Genomic DNA, 15,660 nt, shown 5'->3' on the forward strand with positions numbered 1-15,660 from the left:
TTACTCTATATCTATTTATGTTTAAAGCTTAATAGTTAAAATCGTCCCATTTATTTACATTATTGATAAATGTGTAAATTGTCATAAATTAATATTACTAGTACTAAATTTGCCTATGAAAAACATTCTTTTATTTTTTTTATTTTATTTTGAATCGTCCACTCTCTTTAATTTTTATCTATTTATTCTACGTAATACTCCTTCCGTCCCACAATAATTGTCACACTTCATTTTTACCATAAATGGTAAGTAGGTCTCACATTCCACTAACTCATTTAACTCACATTTTATTATAAAACCAATATAAAAAAGTGGGTCATACGTTCCACTAATTTTTTCAACTAACTTTTCTTTACATTTCTTAAAATTGATGCCTACAATAAAAGTGACAATTATTGTGGCACAGAAGGAGTAACTTTTTTCTCTGTATTCAACAAACTTTTTTTATTCTATCTCTTTGCAATATAAATGTTTTAAGTCATGTTTTAGTTTTAATCTTTTGTCTTTTGTTTAAAGAGTGTCCATATATTCAAATTCTATTGGTGTAGTAGATGTAGAAGAGAGAGTTTATATATTAGTCTCATTTATTTTTGTAAATAGATGCTACATGTCTATTTTTTATTTGTGTATTAGGTGATGTTTTAGGTTATTCTCACCGCTTTTTTACTAGTTTATCTGTTTACATTGAAACTCATACCATCAACTTTACATTGAAACTCGTACCATCAACAATTGAGACTACATTTTATTAACTGAGATAATGTAAAATTTCATATTGACGATAATGCTGGACGCAGGGTAATAACATACGAAGCGATTTATTCCAACCATAAAATACACCTTCTTGCAATAAGAGGTCAATACATGAGCTTTGACAGAAGATCTCACAATATAATTTCCTCTTGAACACTGACATTCATAGTCTTGTTTGGAAGAACAATGCTGTTGATCACCACAACTTCATCTTCCACTGTCACCGATTCACCTGTTTCAACAACTTGTTCATAAGCTATGTATGAAAAAGGAGAGGAGAAAAAGCTCGCTCAACGGAAGGTGAAAGTACCTAGAATGGTGACCCCAAGCTTTGTGTTGTGGTCTCCCGAGGCCTGAAAAGCGTAAGATAAACGTTATAATCGGGCTGCAAAGAGCAAGAGACGCGTGAAGGAAAAGATTTCCGATCGAAGAGGTAAAAATGGAAAAGAGGCAAAGAGCAAGGACCTCTTTCAACGCGGCCGAGGCAAATAAAATATGGAAAAGAGGTAGATGTTGAGAGTAACAGCAGACCTAGGCTGCTTATTGCTGAGAAAAATGTTGAATACATTTTTAGACATACCTGGACTCTTGACCACCTTCCGATCGAAGATTTCCATCCAACGATTGCATGAATCACCACTGCGTTTTCCTAATAACGATACGATAGATGAGTTTATATATTCAAAGATGCATATTTTGTCGCTAAAATTGAGTGTAGTACCTTGATTTCGACATCATCAAGAATAATGCAGTGGACGAGCCTCACACCAGCTCCGATCCTAGCATTAGCTGAAATCGAAGCATTGGGACCGATCTGTTTCAAATCAAAGAACGCTGAATCAGAAACGAGAGAGTGTGCATACATTTCACTCATAACACTATAAATTGCAGCCTACCTTAGCAGTTGGATGGACTTTTGCTGAAGGATGAATATACACATTGCCAGAAATTGCAGCATTCTTCGTGCCATCTCCACTAGCCAAGAGATCTGGTGAGGTGCGCCTGAATTGGGCGAGGTACAACCCTGAGCATTTCAGGGACATTCTGCACGACACCATGTCACATGAGATAGGATCCAAAGGTACAAGAGTCTTGGAAGAGGAAGAAGTAAATATAATCTATAGCTCACCCGGGAGTTTTGATTTGTTCCCAGTAATCTGTGGTTTCGTACACATAAAACTGTTTTTTTCCAGCAAGTGGTGATAGAATGTCCTGATCCAGTCTTACAAAATCTGACGGGAGACTTCTGTTTATACATCGGTCATCAGAACCGAATATCAACAGTTTCTCTAGCCACACAATGTAAACGTAGAAGCAAATTTTGTGCATTTTTTCATGAAAATGTTCAAAATAATAAGTATTGGATTAATCTAGAACGTTTCAACTAGCTGCACATAGTACAGACATTCTACCTGTTTGCTGGTTGAAGTGCTTCAAAACTGGATACACGCCTTAAGGTAGCTGAAATTTGAACATCGACTAAATTAGAACATACGCCTCGTTATAATAGTTTTTGATGAAAAAAGATTAAAATAAGACTTCAAGAGCAATTCACATTCTTATTAAATGAGTACAGTACTTCCTTCAGGTTCGACATATTATGATTCAGATAATTTAGACTTATACATCAAGTCATCAACCTTTGTTAAACATATATAAAAACATGTCAAGGACAACGAAGTTCACATAGTAAAATTCAAAACTGCCACTAGTAAATAGGATCTCATTTTTGGGCGACTTAACTAAGGCAAACCAAAATAGAATGTCTATAGTCATAGCCATTATAATAAAGAACTCAGGGTAACGCTTACCCCGGTCTTTTCTTTGGGAGGACACGCCTTGAATGGCTGTAAAGATGTCAGGGGTAAATATATAAACCCCACAGTTGATACGGTCACTCACCTGTTTAAGATAGAATTGAGAAAGTTATATTGTGACCGAGCATACATCCATCACATTAGCGAAATGGGAGCAGACAGTAACCCAATCTTAGAACTTTCACGTACAAATGTTTCAGGCTTCTCTGTGTAGTGCAACAATTCATTTGTAACGGGATCAGCTACAAGTTCCCCAAACTGGTTTGCTGATTCCGGAGAAACCTGTACAAGGCATAAAGAGAGAAGCATCAGCCTCTATTGTATAATGAATTCGTTGTCAAGAAGGATGAAGATTTGCTAACTAGAGGTGCGGACCTCGATCACCAAAATGGTTCCCATCCCACGGTAGCTAATGTGAGCCTCTGTACAATCAACCAAAAATTCAATATGCATATAAAAAGAATATCATATGCTTTCTATATACATAGGTTATTTCAGGCCTGTAATGCACTAGATAAGTAGCTAATTTTTAATGAGTGGCAAAGTGACATTTTACCTAGCATCTCTGCAAGAGGAAAACTGCAGCAAACATCACAATTCAGCAAAAAGATGTGTGACTGCAAGATCGAATACACCTCTATTAACAACATTGTCAAGCACTGCATAAAACTAAAGTTAGCAACAAGAGAATGAAGTTAGAATAATTACCGGGCTCTCTTCCATGATTTGATCCCTGAAGTTATAAAGTCCGCCTGCTGAACCATGTGGCTTGTCCTCTTTCAAGTATCTAAAAATTCCAACACAACAAACAACAAAAAGGTCACAAACTAAGCTTTTGAAATGAGGAAAAGAGACAATCTTATATAGCAAGGTAAGTACCTGACAGGAACTCTGAGCTCATTAGATATAGAAGAGACAAACAATGCGAATTCACGCTCCTCATAGAAACCAATAAGGTAGATCTGTGCTAGATTCGGTATCTAACATGAATAACATACGCTAAATGAGTTAGTCAACCTCTCACCTCCACAATAATGAAGAAGCTAAGACAATTCTATTCCTTTTTTTTCATTTTCACATACTCTCAACTTCATCAATTCCACAAGTCAATGTCAACAATAAAATGATGAAATAAACAATGGCCAATGCACATTAAAGCATACCCTTTTACAAGCAGATATAGGATGATTAACCATTGGCTGTCCAGCCAATGGGAAAAGGGGCTTTGGAGTATTAAGTGACAATGGCCTAAATCTGGTCCCTGCATTTCCAAAGCCATCACCAAACAATCAAGAAACAGGATTAAAGCCCTCATTATTCCCCAAAAATCTTAGCTTTCTCTTCTAACAAACTAACAGAATTAACAACATGACTATTGAAAAATATAATTAAATCACAATTACACAAGAATCAGACATTGGTGATCATTATCAAGCATGAATGAAAATCAAAAGATGTTACCTTTAGTAGGGCCACCCACCATGATCACAGCCACCACTCTCTCTTCTGAACCACCCATTTTCCAACACCAGAGAAAGAAAAACTAAAAAGATAGACCCAATAAACCCAGATCTCTATACCCAGCTATAAATTCCCAGATTAGATCAACAATAGAACTTAGAAGTAGTAGTAGATAAAATAATCAATTTGCTTAAAAATCACGTGATAATTTCCAGCATCACAGTAACAGGACAAGAAATGCTGAACCAATCACGTGAGCTGAAAACGGTAAGAAGTTATAGTAAAAGATTGGTTCAAGATTGAGTGAACAAATCAAAATCTAAAGAGAGTTGAAGAGTAAATACGCGAGTCAGGTAATTTTGGAGTAGGGGTGGGGGTGGATATGAGTTCGGTGGCAAGTTTCCACCTCAAATTTCACGAGAGATAGAGATATGGGATGTCACTTTGCTTGCATGTGGGGTAGATTGCATTGACAGCCTACTACAAGGAAGGAGTGAATGCTTCAGAGATAAGGTATCATTCGAAGTGATCAATTTCAATATATTTACATTTTTTAAGAATATTCTTTGGTGATTTCTTTTATACTGTAACTTGAATTGAAATCAATTGAATGGCTGAAAATCGAATTATTGGAGAATAAGCTACGTCACCAACGGTTAAATAATTATTGAAGTTTGACTAAACTAAATATTGGGTCAGATCCAGAAAACTAATAAGTGGTGTGTTAAAGAAATGAAGTTTGATTCGATTTGATTTATGTATGCATTTATTTATCTCTATGAAAATAGACTTTTTTGTCTTTATTTTTTCTTTGACAAACTTAATTTAGCAAACTCGACCCTACTTAATGCGTAATGATTCTCACAATGTTAATTGTTTATTTTTTCAGTTAATTAGCTGCAACACCCTTAAGGATTAGGCAGACATATTTAGGCACAATACGAAAATATAATATAAACACTCACAAAATTAATATTATAATTTTAATTATTTTTACCGTTTCAAAAAAAATATAGTTTAGTTTTATTCTTAGGTTCATATAAATCAATTTAAATTGTACAAATCAAGTTTAAAAATGAAGTATTAATTGTTTAAATTTGGTTCATGTCATGTCAATCCAAATTGAATTTTGTCATTAATAGGTCTATGCCGTGTGGTCATATATGCATTTTGAAGATAGTAGGTATGTTCATGTTCAGACTGGGTTGAGAGTTTCCTAAATATTTTGTTCATAACAAGACAGAAATTTAATGGATAACTTTCTGTCTGAATAAAATTTTTCTCAGCCAAACAAGCTAACAATACATGTAACTAGAAAACTATTACATGATTGAGAGATAAAAGGGAAAAGAAATCTAATAGTACATAGATCCTACAATTTCCATTGCTGAAAATATTAAAACTGAAGTAACAGCAGCAGCCACTTTCCATTCTAAAACCATCAAATCCCCAAGAAAATCCTATTCTTTTCTTGACTGATCAGTGGTAGCTTTGAACCAAAATCTTAGCTTGAGCACCACCTTGAATGTACACAAAACTGAAGTCGGAATTAGGCTGTAGTGGTTGAATCCATTGAGGAAGCTCATAAGTATTCTTTGCCTGTGTTGGAGTCAGCCCCCACAGTGATCCTGTCAGCCCCTCAAACTGCAGTTTCATCTTCCCAATAGGCTTCTGTGAGATGTTCTTCACCACCACCTTGTGATGGTAGTATATCTCCCCTCCCACTGTCCATGTGTTTGTTATGGAGTGAAGAAACTCAACTGGAACAGCTGCAAGAGATCATAATGATGGATGGAATCTATTACTATCATATATACATAACTAAACAAATATAGAATCTTGTTATAGTTATGACTGATACTTTACCTACTTTGGAATGGGGAGCTGGTGCATTGTGTTGAGATGGAACTGTAAGATTACAACAAGAATTCAATCGTGAGAAATCTGACATACACATTTGATAAATGAAATAGAACTTCCATAATTTGAGAGACATGATCACAGACCTTGTGGTTTGTTGTAAGGACTGGAAGGCTTAGGCTGTTTTGGCTTCTCCATTTGTTTGCCTGAAGACAGTGTGTGCAATCTTGAGAAAACTCCCACAAGAGGTGCAGTTCCAGACAATGTAGGCTCAGTCTGCTCATAAGCAGATCTGTCATCTGTGAACTCATCGTTGGCGTTAGGGCCTCCGACTAGGGCTCCATGTAAGACATTAGGATTGGCCTCATGCCGTTTGTACCAAGTCTCGAACCCCTCAACACATCCAATAGCAGAGTGGAGGAGAGAGACGGGGGCGATGGAGGCACCCCTGTGGTGGACATGGAGAGGATACCTCTTGCCATAGCCCACCAAGTAGCTCAAAGACTTTGGATTCTTGCCAAGAATGTAGTCTGCCTGAATTTGAAACAAGCAACATTGTTATAGAATATGACACACTACCAATGCAAGAAAACAGACATGGAAACAAGAATAAACATTTACTTGTGATTTGGCAAAGTTGAGAATTTGTTGAGGCTGGATTAGGCCATCTGGGCACTGCACAGATTTCTTGGCCTTGGAGAGATAATCAGAGTAGACAGTGAGGAGGAAAGAAGCAGAGGCAGGGTACTGCAAGTTGTTCCACTCTCGTAGATAGATTAGGCCACCTAATTGTCAAAAATAGCAAAATTTGAGTCACAACAATTCTTGAAAATGGAATAACTTGTTTACAAAAATGTTGAAGTTGGAGCTAACCAGGAGTCATCTTCACATTGTATCCATCATTCTTCTGCATACAAGCGCAGGTGAAGTACTCGGCTTTCGCCTGATACTGCTGCAACGTAGAGGCATACTTTCCGGCCCGCCCTTCCAGCAACAACTATACAAAAAGTTTGCATTTTGGTTGGATTAGTACATTGTGCTTGTGTGTTTGATCAAGATTCGTGGTTTACCTTTGTGAGAAGGATTTGAACTCCGGCATACTTGTTGTCCCAGGAGAACTCTTTGACAGCCCAGCCGGTTCCACCGAAGGCAACGCAGTTGTCCACGGCATATTTCAAGTAATATTCATCGTTTGTAGCTCTGTGTAGCCATGTTGCACCCCACAATAGTTCATCCTAAAAGGAAAAAAAGTTACTTACATGATACATATTGTGAGAAATAAATGGAATATTATGCGACAAAAAAGGAAGAAAATCTTACATAGTAACCAGATGATGTGTAGAATTGCTTGGAGTTTCCAATTGAATCAGTAAACAAGCCTCTGAATCTGTCTGCAAATGAGAAAATCTAGAACAAAAAAGTCAATTAGTATTAGATATTTTTAAGTCGATTATGTGTAGGAAATTAATAAAGTACTAACCTGTTTTGCATGCACTAAAAGAAGTCTAGAATACGCAGCATCAAAAGGCTCGAAAGCTAGAGAGGCGGCAGCCAAGGCGGCCGCGGTTTCTCCGGCGAGGTCTGACCCCGGATGCTCGATGTCCAGCTTGTACGCCGTTCGGGACGTCGTCATGTCCTCCGCTCGTTGCCAACAATAGTGATCCGACGCTCCATCTCCAACCTAATGGTAAGATAAAACCATTGTTACAAATTTACAACGTATAGCAAAAGTAGTAGTTGTGCCAATAAATTTGACTAGATAACATTAGGGAAAAAATTGTCACAAAAATTGTTGACCTACTAGTAGTATTTTCTTCAACAAATAACATACCTGTCCCCATAGCACATTTTGTTGAGGATGGCATTTGATGAAATAATCAGTGCCCCATTTGATTGCCTCCAACATTTGTCCCATTTGATTTAATTTAATAAAGTCTTCCTTAAAATCGACAGCTGCCCATGACAACATTGTCACACTAAACGCCATCGGTAGACCAAATTTTACATGGTCTCCGGCATCATAGTATCCTCCAACCAAATTTACCTGCCAGAAATTCAAAAAAAATTAGTTTTGTATCAAAGCATATTAATTGTAAGTAGGTGAATATTTGGTTTGGCAATGGGAGTTACCCCTTGAGGATATCCGTCGCCAACGCCCGAATGACTTCGCCATTTCACACGTTGGCTTGAAGGTAATTTACCGGATCTTTGTGCCTCGAAGAACAACAAGGTTTTATCGAGGGCAGCCCCGTAGTCGAACGACTCGACTGCTGCGGCTAGGCCGAGCAAGAGGACTAAAATGGCGTGTGAAGGTGTTGTGATTGCCATTTCTTAGGAATTGTACACTTAAAAGATATTGAGGTTTTTGAATTGTGAAGTGCATTTATATATTTAGGGTGAGAGAAAGAGAGGTAGGGTAGGTCGAATGGGATTAGAACTTAATTGGTAGCCTCCACGTTGTTGGAATTGTGAAGAAATTATATGGAAATCGATGCAAAGATTAGGCTTCCCACGTTGGGTTTGACGTTTTTAAATGTTCATAATGTCAATTATCAGATGAATCGTTTATGTTTAATGATAGAATGAATGTGGGGCGACAAGCAACAAACTAGTCGTTTTGGATAAGAAATAATCTTATTCTTGATTAGATACATTTTTGTGTTTTCAGCAGAAGACGAGAAGACTTTATTTTTAAATAGTTTGGAATCTGTGGGAATTATAAGGTTCTTTTGTCTTTATTTTTGCGCATAAATTCGAACGTGCATGTAAGCTTTGACAAATTAATCTCATTCATGAGGAGTATATAGTATATATATATACATGGAAGATCTTATAGCATTTAAATAAGAGTACTTTACATCTTAATTATTTCAATTTCAATTCTAGGACTTTGATCTTTACCGGTAATAAAGTGTGCAACAAGCGGAATAATTGATGTTTTTTCATCAAACGTGGAAAACTTACTAAGTATTTTCTCAACATTAAGTTTTCGATGGAGAACTAATACATATTCTTTTCAATTTAATTCAATGTTAATTCTCATAATTTTCTAAGCATGCCGTTATAAGTGTTTTATGTCAAATTATCACTTAGTCTTTTTATCATGCATAATGGGCTTAATACAAGGAGTAGCACCATCAAGGCATCAACACAAAAAGAAAAAAAAAGGTATACTGGTCATGTTTTTAAATACAAAAAATGATTTAAAAAAAATCTTAAATTAAGACTGCATACATGATACATTGATCAAATTTTAAATTCAACTGCATAGCATGTACACTTATCACACAATGTGATTCGAAGGAATTATAAAAAATGCGGATCCTCGTCGGGTCAAAGTCCAAATAGTACCCAATGGGGAATCAGAGTCATTCAGCTTGGGGTTAAGCATTAGGTATGATTATAAAATAATTCATAATGTTAAACTATAACAATGGATTTTTTTTATAGTATACAAAGATTGAACCTTTTTTCATATAGAATGATTATAAAATATTTATGTTATTTTATTTATTTATAATTTTAAACTATAGTAATGTTAATGTTAATAGTTTTATTAAACTAATAATTAATACTCCGTCTCATAAGTGATCAACTTTCCATTTTGAGTTGTCCCATCACAAGTGATCAATTTCCTTTTTTAACTAAAAATAAAATTTCAATCATCTCTTACTCTATTCTCTCTTTATCTTTCTTACTTTTTTCTCTCTCATACTTTATTCTCTTCATTAACTCAATATATATCATTTTCTTAATTCTCGTGTCCAAAAGAAATACATCACTTGTAATGGGACGGAGGGAGTAGTATATAATTTTTTTAAAGCTAAGCGAAAATTTTGGCTCCATAACAAGCATGAGATAGTGCACTATAATTTTGCAAGTGATTGGAAATAATAGCTGCGTGCAGGGTTGTTGAAATATAAGTTAATAAAAAAACTACATTCAAGTTAGAGCATCCACAAGGCGTGGCGTAATCGGCCCGCGTTCCGTGCCGGAGGAACGAAACCGCGGAGAAACGCGTTGCAGCCGGCCGTTCCGTCCCCAGCCCGTCCCGAGACCCGCCACCACGAGACGAGGCACGAGACGTCTCGCCACGCGCCGAGGCGACGTACCATGCGTGACGCCCACTCGCAGGCCCACGAGTGGGCGTCGTCACGATGACGCAATAAATATTTTTTAAAAAAAATTTGAATTTTTAAAAAAAAAATTAAAAAAAATTGTAAACGGTAATGTTACCGTTTATAGCCGTTTTTCAAAAAAAAATTATTTCTTTACTCTATAAAATACTCTTATTTCATACTCATTTCACTCACAAACACACGTCTATTCCTCTCAAAGCCTCTCTATTTCCACCCCAATTTTCATCTCAAATCAAATCGCCGACGGGAGGCAGAGGAAGCCGCGCCGCCCCAACGACAGTCCCGTACGTACATTCATCGTAACCGGGAGGAAGGCGCCTCAAGGTTAGTATGCGACTACTTCTGCGATAACCCGGTTTGGGGAGATACGTACTTCCGTCGCCGTTTCCGCATGGAGAAACCGCTATTTCTCCACATCGCGAATACTTTGGCAGCTCGGGAAGAGTTCTTCCAGGAAGGGTTCGACGCGGTCGGCCGTCCGAGCCACACGACGCTGCAGAAATGTAATGCAGCAATCCGTCAGCTTGCGACTGGACAAACGGCCGACATGTTGGACGAATACCTCCACATCAGAGACACCACTGGTCGACTGTGATTGCTCAAATTCTGCAAAGGAGTCCGGGCAGCATTCACGACGAATTTCTCCGGAGGCCAAGCACGACCGATTGTCAGTTCCTGCTCGACCTTCATGAAACAGTGCACGTATTCCCCAGGATGCTCGGCAGGTCGATTGCATGCACTGGCAATGGAAGAATTGTCCGGTGGCGTGGAGGGGGTCCTACACGAGCGGCCACAAAGGCACCCACCTAACCGCTATACTCGAGGTCGTTGCCGACTACCGGCTTTGGATCTGGCACGTGTACTTCGGGGTCCCCGGGTCGAACAACGACGTAAACGTGCTCCACCAATCCGACCTCTTTACCGAAATTTTGGATGGTAAAGCGTCGGCCATCAACTTCGTCGCCATCAACCGGCTTTATAAAATGGGGTACTATCTCGCCGACGGCATCTACCCGAAGTGGCCTACCTTCGTGAAGACGTGCAGCAGGCCTGCGAACCCAAAGCATGCTCTTTTTGCGCATAAGCAGGAGCCTGCTCGCAAGGATGTGGAGAGGGCATTCGAGGTTCTCCAAGCGCGCTTCAACATCACCAAAGCCCCAGCTCGTACGTGGTTCATGGAGAACATGGTCGACATCATGTATACGTGCATAATCTTGCACAACATGATTGTCCAAGATGAAGGACTCGAGGCGGCAAATTGGTTCGACCCCGAATCCCGCGGAAGCTCAACCGCAAGTAGTCCGCCTCGAAGTGGAGCGCATCCGTCTATACAAAAACGGTTATCTATTCGTGCAAGGACACGCGACTCTAGCGCCCACACCCAACTACAAGAGGATCTAATTGAGCATATTTGGGCAAACTTTGGCGGATGAAATTATTAAATTGTGTACTTTTATTTTTTAGGAAATTATTAAATCATATTTTTTTTTACGAATTGTGTAAGTTTATTTTATTTAATGAAGTGTGTTTGTTTTAATTGAATTTGGTTGGAAATAAAAATAAAAAATGAAATTGAATGAATATTAATTTAAGGAACGGTTAAGGGACGGATAAGGAACAGAGGGTTGTAGGTTCCGTTCCTTAATTAAAAAATGGAGCTAAAAAGTACAGTGAAACCCGCAAATAGTAATTTAAGGAACGGTATAGCAACAGCGCTGTGGATGACCTTAATACCTCACTAAAAGCTGATTTTTTTGGTTTTGATATCACTATATGTTGTACAGCATATATTCAAATGCCGAGCTGGTTTGGTTAAAGTTGGCTGATATATTATCTTTTTGTCACCTCAGGTACCTACACTTTCCTATTATTGATAGATCAATCATTTCTGATAAAGTGTGTGTATAATAATTTATGTAGGTATTTGAAAATGATACTCTCTCGATTTATCCCTTAAAAATAATTTAATTTTATCATTTTAGATTATCCCTTAAAATTAAACTAATTTTAAATTAAAAATAAATTATTTTCTCTTTAATAAGGTGAGTCACGTTCTCCATTAACAATATCCTTATAACTTTTTCTTTCTATTTCTCTATTACTTTACTAATTACATAATAAAATCCATGTCATTTCAAAATTGATTTATTTTTTAGGAATGGAAAAGTATTCCTTTTTATCATAAGTAAATATTTGAAGATTTTTGTAAGTGAATTACAACAAATATTTGCAAAGTTGGGAAATAAATAAATTTGGCGCCACAAGTATACTGTTACACCCAGCTTCATATCTTGAGACTATTTATTTTTAGTGAGGTATCTATTGTAGTACTGATTTATTTTTAGTTCTCAATTAATATCAGTATGTATGTTAAATATATATTTTATGGGCGTTCTTAGTACTTAGCTAGTAATAATAAATAATTTGTTCACATTCACATTTGGGCAATATAAATATTTGGACATTCACACATATATGTGCTCTTATTCTACTGAAATGTGAAAATTAGCATTCAATGGTCTCTCTGAATTATTAACATTCAATGGACTCTCTTGGTAAATAACAGAAATAATAATAGTTCAATTAATCGGATGGATAAATAATTTAATACCATTAAACAAATGTGCAAATAACCAGCTAGTATCTGGTTTTATTTGTATATTACAAAGAAACCTAAATTACATAAATCAAAGTACTATAAAATAAAGGCACTAACCTTAAGTCATAATGAACGCTAAATTAATTTATCCCCCTCAAAAAAGCAGTCAGACATTTCACCAAAACACTAAATGGTCTTAGCACTTGTACTTGAATATCCTTAGCCATCAAATTAGAAACAAAGTATGCAGCACTGCAGCTAGATCATTGGAACACACCTTTAGAATGTAATGATATCTAATATTTGTGAGGACTGCAATTGTATATTTTTCATGCCACTTCTCATTGATAAAGTAGAATATTAGTTAGAAATAAATACATGAATAAAAGAGGAATAAATATTACTCCCTCTCTCTCACAAAGATTGTCCCATTTTTCTATTTCCGTCTGTCCCACAAAATTTGTCTCATTTCACTTTATACCATTTTTTGTAGTGGACTCCATATTCCACTAACTCATTCCTACTCACATTTTATTATAAAACTAATACATAAAAGTATGACCCACATTCCATTAACTTTTTCAATTCACATTTCATTATATTTCTTAAAACTCGTGCCCAGTCAAAGTAAGACAATTTTTATGGGACGAAGGGAGTATAATTGACAGAGGTTAAATTAAACGGGGGGTTATAGATAGCACCGGCCCTACAGAGGAGTAAGATATTAGATTAATTATATACTGTACCTAGCTTCAGATTTAATGTGAGTTTGAATTAAATCATTAATATTATGACAGATGTATATGCCAACATAAAAAATAATCTTCCAGGCATATAATTGTTGGAATTAAATTTTTCCACAGGGGCATCAGTGTCAAAATAAAACAAATGACTATAAATTCACAACTAGCAGGACTTCATACACAAAAAAGGATAAAATCTCTCATTGCAGAAAAAAAAATGGTGGCTTCTAAACTGGTGTTTGCACTCATCTTCTCACTCTTCTTGGTTTCTCAGGTTTTTATTTTTACTACCTTTTAAAAATAGAGTATTGCAAAAGAGATGCTTGTGAGTTAAAACATTTCCATTTTTCATGCAGGTTTCATCTGATTCAAAGAAGGATGAAGAGTCCAGCCATATCAGCCAAGCATTACATGTAGTTCCAACACTTGAATTTTTCTTTCATTTTTTTTAAATATGTATTAATTTTCTATGGTCAACTAAATATGGCATGAACATAGATAATAGATCTGAATAATTGTTTATCCGTTTTGCTATTAATTTGATTTATTTTTTTCTTTAGGTTTTCAGCAGAGGAGACGGAAACCTAATGCGTGCTGGTAAGTTATACTATGAGTAATTATGATTACTACTTCATTTCACATTATCATACTTCAATTGTGCCTTAATTTGGATTAGTTATATTTACTATATTGCGTATAAGAAGAAACATAAACTGGAAAATACAGTAAAAGTTAAAAGTACAATAGTCAGGCTATTTAATCGTTACTTTTTTCCCTTTGGACTTTATCGTGTCATTTTGACTGAAATCATTAACTTACAATATGAATCTAGCTTAGCTAGTCTTTAATGAATTATATTTATTTCGAAATGTTTGTCCAGACCATCTCATTATTAACTTTCAAATTATTTTCTTATTAATTAAGAGAAGTAAAAATCAATAACCTTGCTTTAATAAAGTTCAAATCTAGTGTTGATAGTTTGATAGTAAGTACTCAACTTATTATGACTTTGAATTGTTATGATTAATTAATTTTAGTGCAAGACATCTCGAAGTATTTCAAAGGTCGGCAAGGCCTCACCCTCAGCCCGGCTCCGGCTCCAGCCCCAAACCCTAGCCACGGGATCGACTGCAGCGGGCTGTGCAAGAAGCGGTGCAGCCTCCACTCAAGGCAAAATACATGCTTGAGGGCATGTGGAACTTGTTGTGCTAGGTGCAAATGTGTGCCCCCAGGGACTTTTGGCAATAGGGAAATGTGTGGAACATGTTACACTAATATGACCACCCATAGAAATCAAAGCAAGTGCCCATAATCAATTAATATGGGTCCCATTTTGCAGCTGGATCTTTTATGTGTTTCATTGTACTGTTACACTATTAAGTTATGTTATGTGGGACTAATTTGTTTGGTTTCAATAATTTATTGCTATTATTATTATTATTATTATTATTGTATTTGTGCGTATGTATCTTTCTTGGATTTTAATTTATTGCTCACATGTATGATTGAGCTTGGGGTATTAAATGCTTCGATTATTTTTGAAGAATTGAAGCTGAATAAGCCATAAGGTAAATAAGTATGCATTAATTTCGTGGAGTATCAATTAATGGGCTACAAGATTATTATTTTGGTATCGGCGTATCAAGAAATGATAGTGGATAGAGCTGTACTTAGGCCCATCTCAAATATGTAGTCTAGGAGTAGTAATATTTTCTTTTGGGAATTTTCAATTTTATTGTTTTATTGGTGATTTTGAGTTATTGTTTGTCGCAAGCGGGGAAAAAAGGGAAAACAATCATTTTTCACTCAAAACATAATTCGAAAACTCGGAATTTAAGTGAAGCAAATCAGAGTAGCGATCTCAGTAATTCAACACTTGAAAAGACGATATTATCCAATGACATAAAAATATAAATGAAAAACATAACATGCAAAAATCAGACTTTAGGAAAATTATTTAATTTAAAAACAAAGCATGCATCCTAATATTCATTTGACCCTTCCATATTTTTAAGAAAATTCTAAAATTGTATGTGACTTTGGAACGATGTCTTCATCCTTCTATTGATTTTATTTTGCGACCGCCTAAGGCGTCGCGGTGAATACCTGCCGGCCATTCGCACCCTTCCTCCGACACTTGACAACTTCAATACTTCAAATAGCCCAACTAATTATTCTTGAACTAATATCTAATTCAACCAATATTTAGTTAAGCCAGCCCAAACCATCCATCTACTGGCCCAACTAAATTAATTAAAATAAAGGCTTCCGCTTTCACATTGTTGGTC

At 36.2% G+C, this 15,660-nt stretch overlaps 3 protein-coding genes across 4 annotated transcripts; 1 reads left to right on the forward strand and 2 right to left on the reverse strand.

The window, feature by feature from the left end:
• Positions 1-799: 799 nt before the first annotated feature.
• LOC121808622 (mannose-1-phosphate guanyltransferase alpha-like) lies at positions 800-4,544 on the reverse strand. 2 transcript variants are annotated; one of them, XM_042209200.1, is made up of 15 exons: positions 4,032-4,544; positions 3,734-3,831; positions 3,450-3,550; positions 3,279-3,357; positions 3,127-3,187; positions 2,946-2,992; positions 2,760-2,852; positions 2,565-2,655; positions 2,166-2,214; positions 1,883-1,996; positions 1,650-1,797; positions 1,475-1,567; positions 1,334-1,402; positions 1,064-1,106; positions 800-985 (listed from the first exon to the last, which is right to left on the reverse strand). In XM_042209200.1, the coding sequence occupies exons 1-15, from the start codon at positions 4,087-4,089 to the stop codon at positions 885-887; spliced, it is 1,245 nt and encodes a 414-aa protein (XP_042065134.1). In that variant the 5' UTR covers positions 4,090-4,544; the 3' UTR covers positions 800-884. The 2 variants fall into 2 exon arrangements, with proteins under 2 accessions (XP_042065134.1, XP_042065133.1); XM_042209199.1 differs by having other exon boundaries at positions 1,883-1,999; positions 4,032-4,542.
• A 604-nt stretch (positions 4,545-5,148) lies between these two features.
• On the reverse strand, positions 5,149-8,219 carry LOC121809172 (endoglucanase 5-like). Its single transcript, XM_042209713.1, has 10 exons — positions 8,022-8,219; positions 7,723-7,935; positions 7,372-7,572; positions 7,212-7,298; positions 6,962-7,126; positions 6,765-6,888; positions 6,513-6,676; positions 6,038-6,425; positions 5,898-5,939; positions 5,149-5,800 (listed from the first exon to the last, which is right to left on the reverse strand). The coding sequence occupies exons 1-10, from the start codon at positions 8,217-8,219 to the stop codon at positions 5,511-5,513; spliced, it is 1,872 nt and encodes a 623-aa protein (XP_042065647.1). The 3' UTR covers positions 5,149-5,510.
• Positions 8,220-13,498: 5,279 nt separating this feature from the next.
• Positions 13,499-14,842, forward strand: LOC121807325 (snakin-2-like). Its single transcript, XM_042207546.1, has 4 exons — positions 13,499-13,646; positions 13,729-13,785; positions 13,933-13,969; positions 14,410-14,842. The coding sequence occupies exons 1-4, from the start codon at positions 13,518-13,520 to the stop codon at positions 14,682-14,684; spliced, it is 498 nt and encodes a 165-aa protein (XP_042063480.1). The 5' UTR covers positions 13,499-13,517; the 3' UTR covers positions 14,685-14,842.
• The last annotated feature ends 818 nt before the right edge of the window (positions 14,843-15,660 follow it).

This window comes from Salvia splendens, chromosome 6, assembly GCF_004379255.2.
Source record: "Salvia splendens isolate huo1 chromosome 6, SspV2, whole genome shotgun sequence".
NCBI lineage: Eukaryota > Viridiplantae > Streptophyta > Magnoliopsida > Lamiales > Lamiaceae > Salvia > Salvia splendens.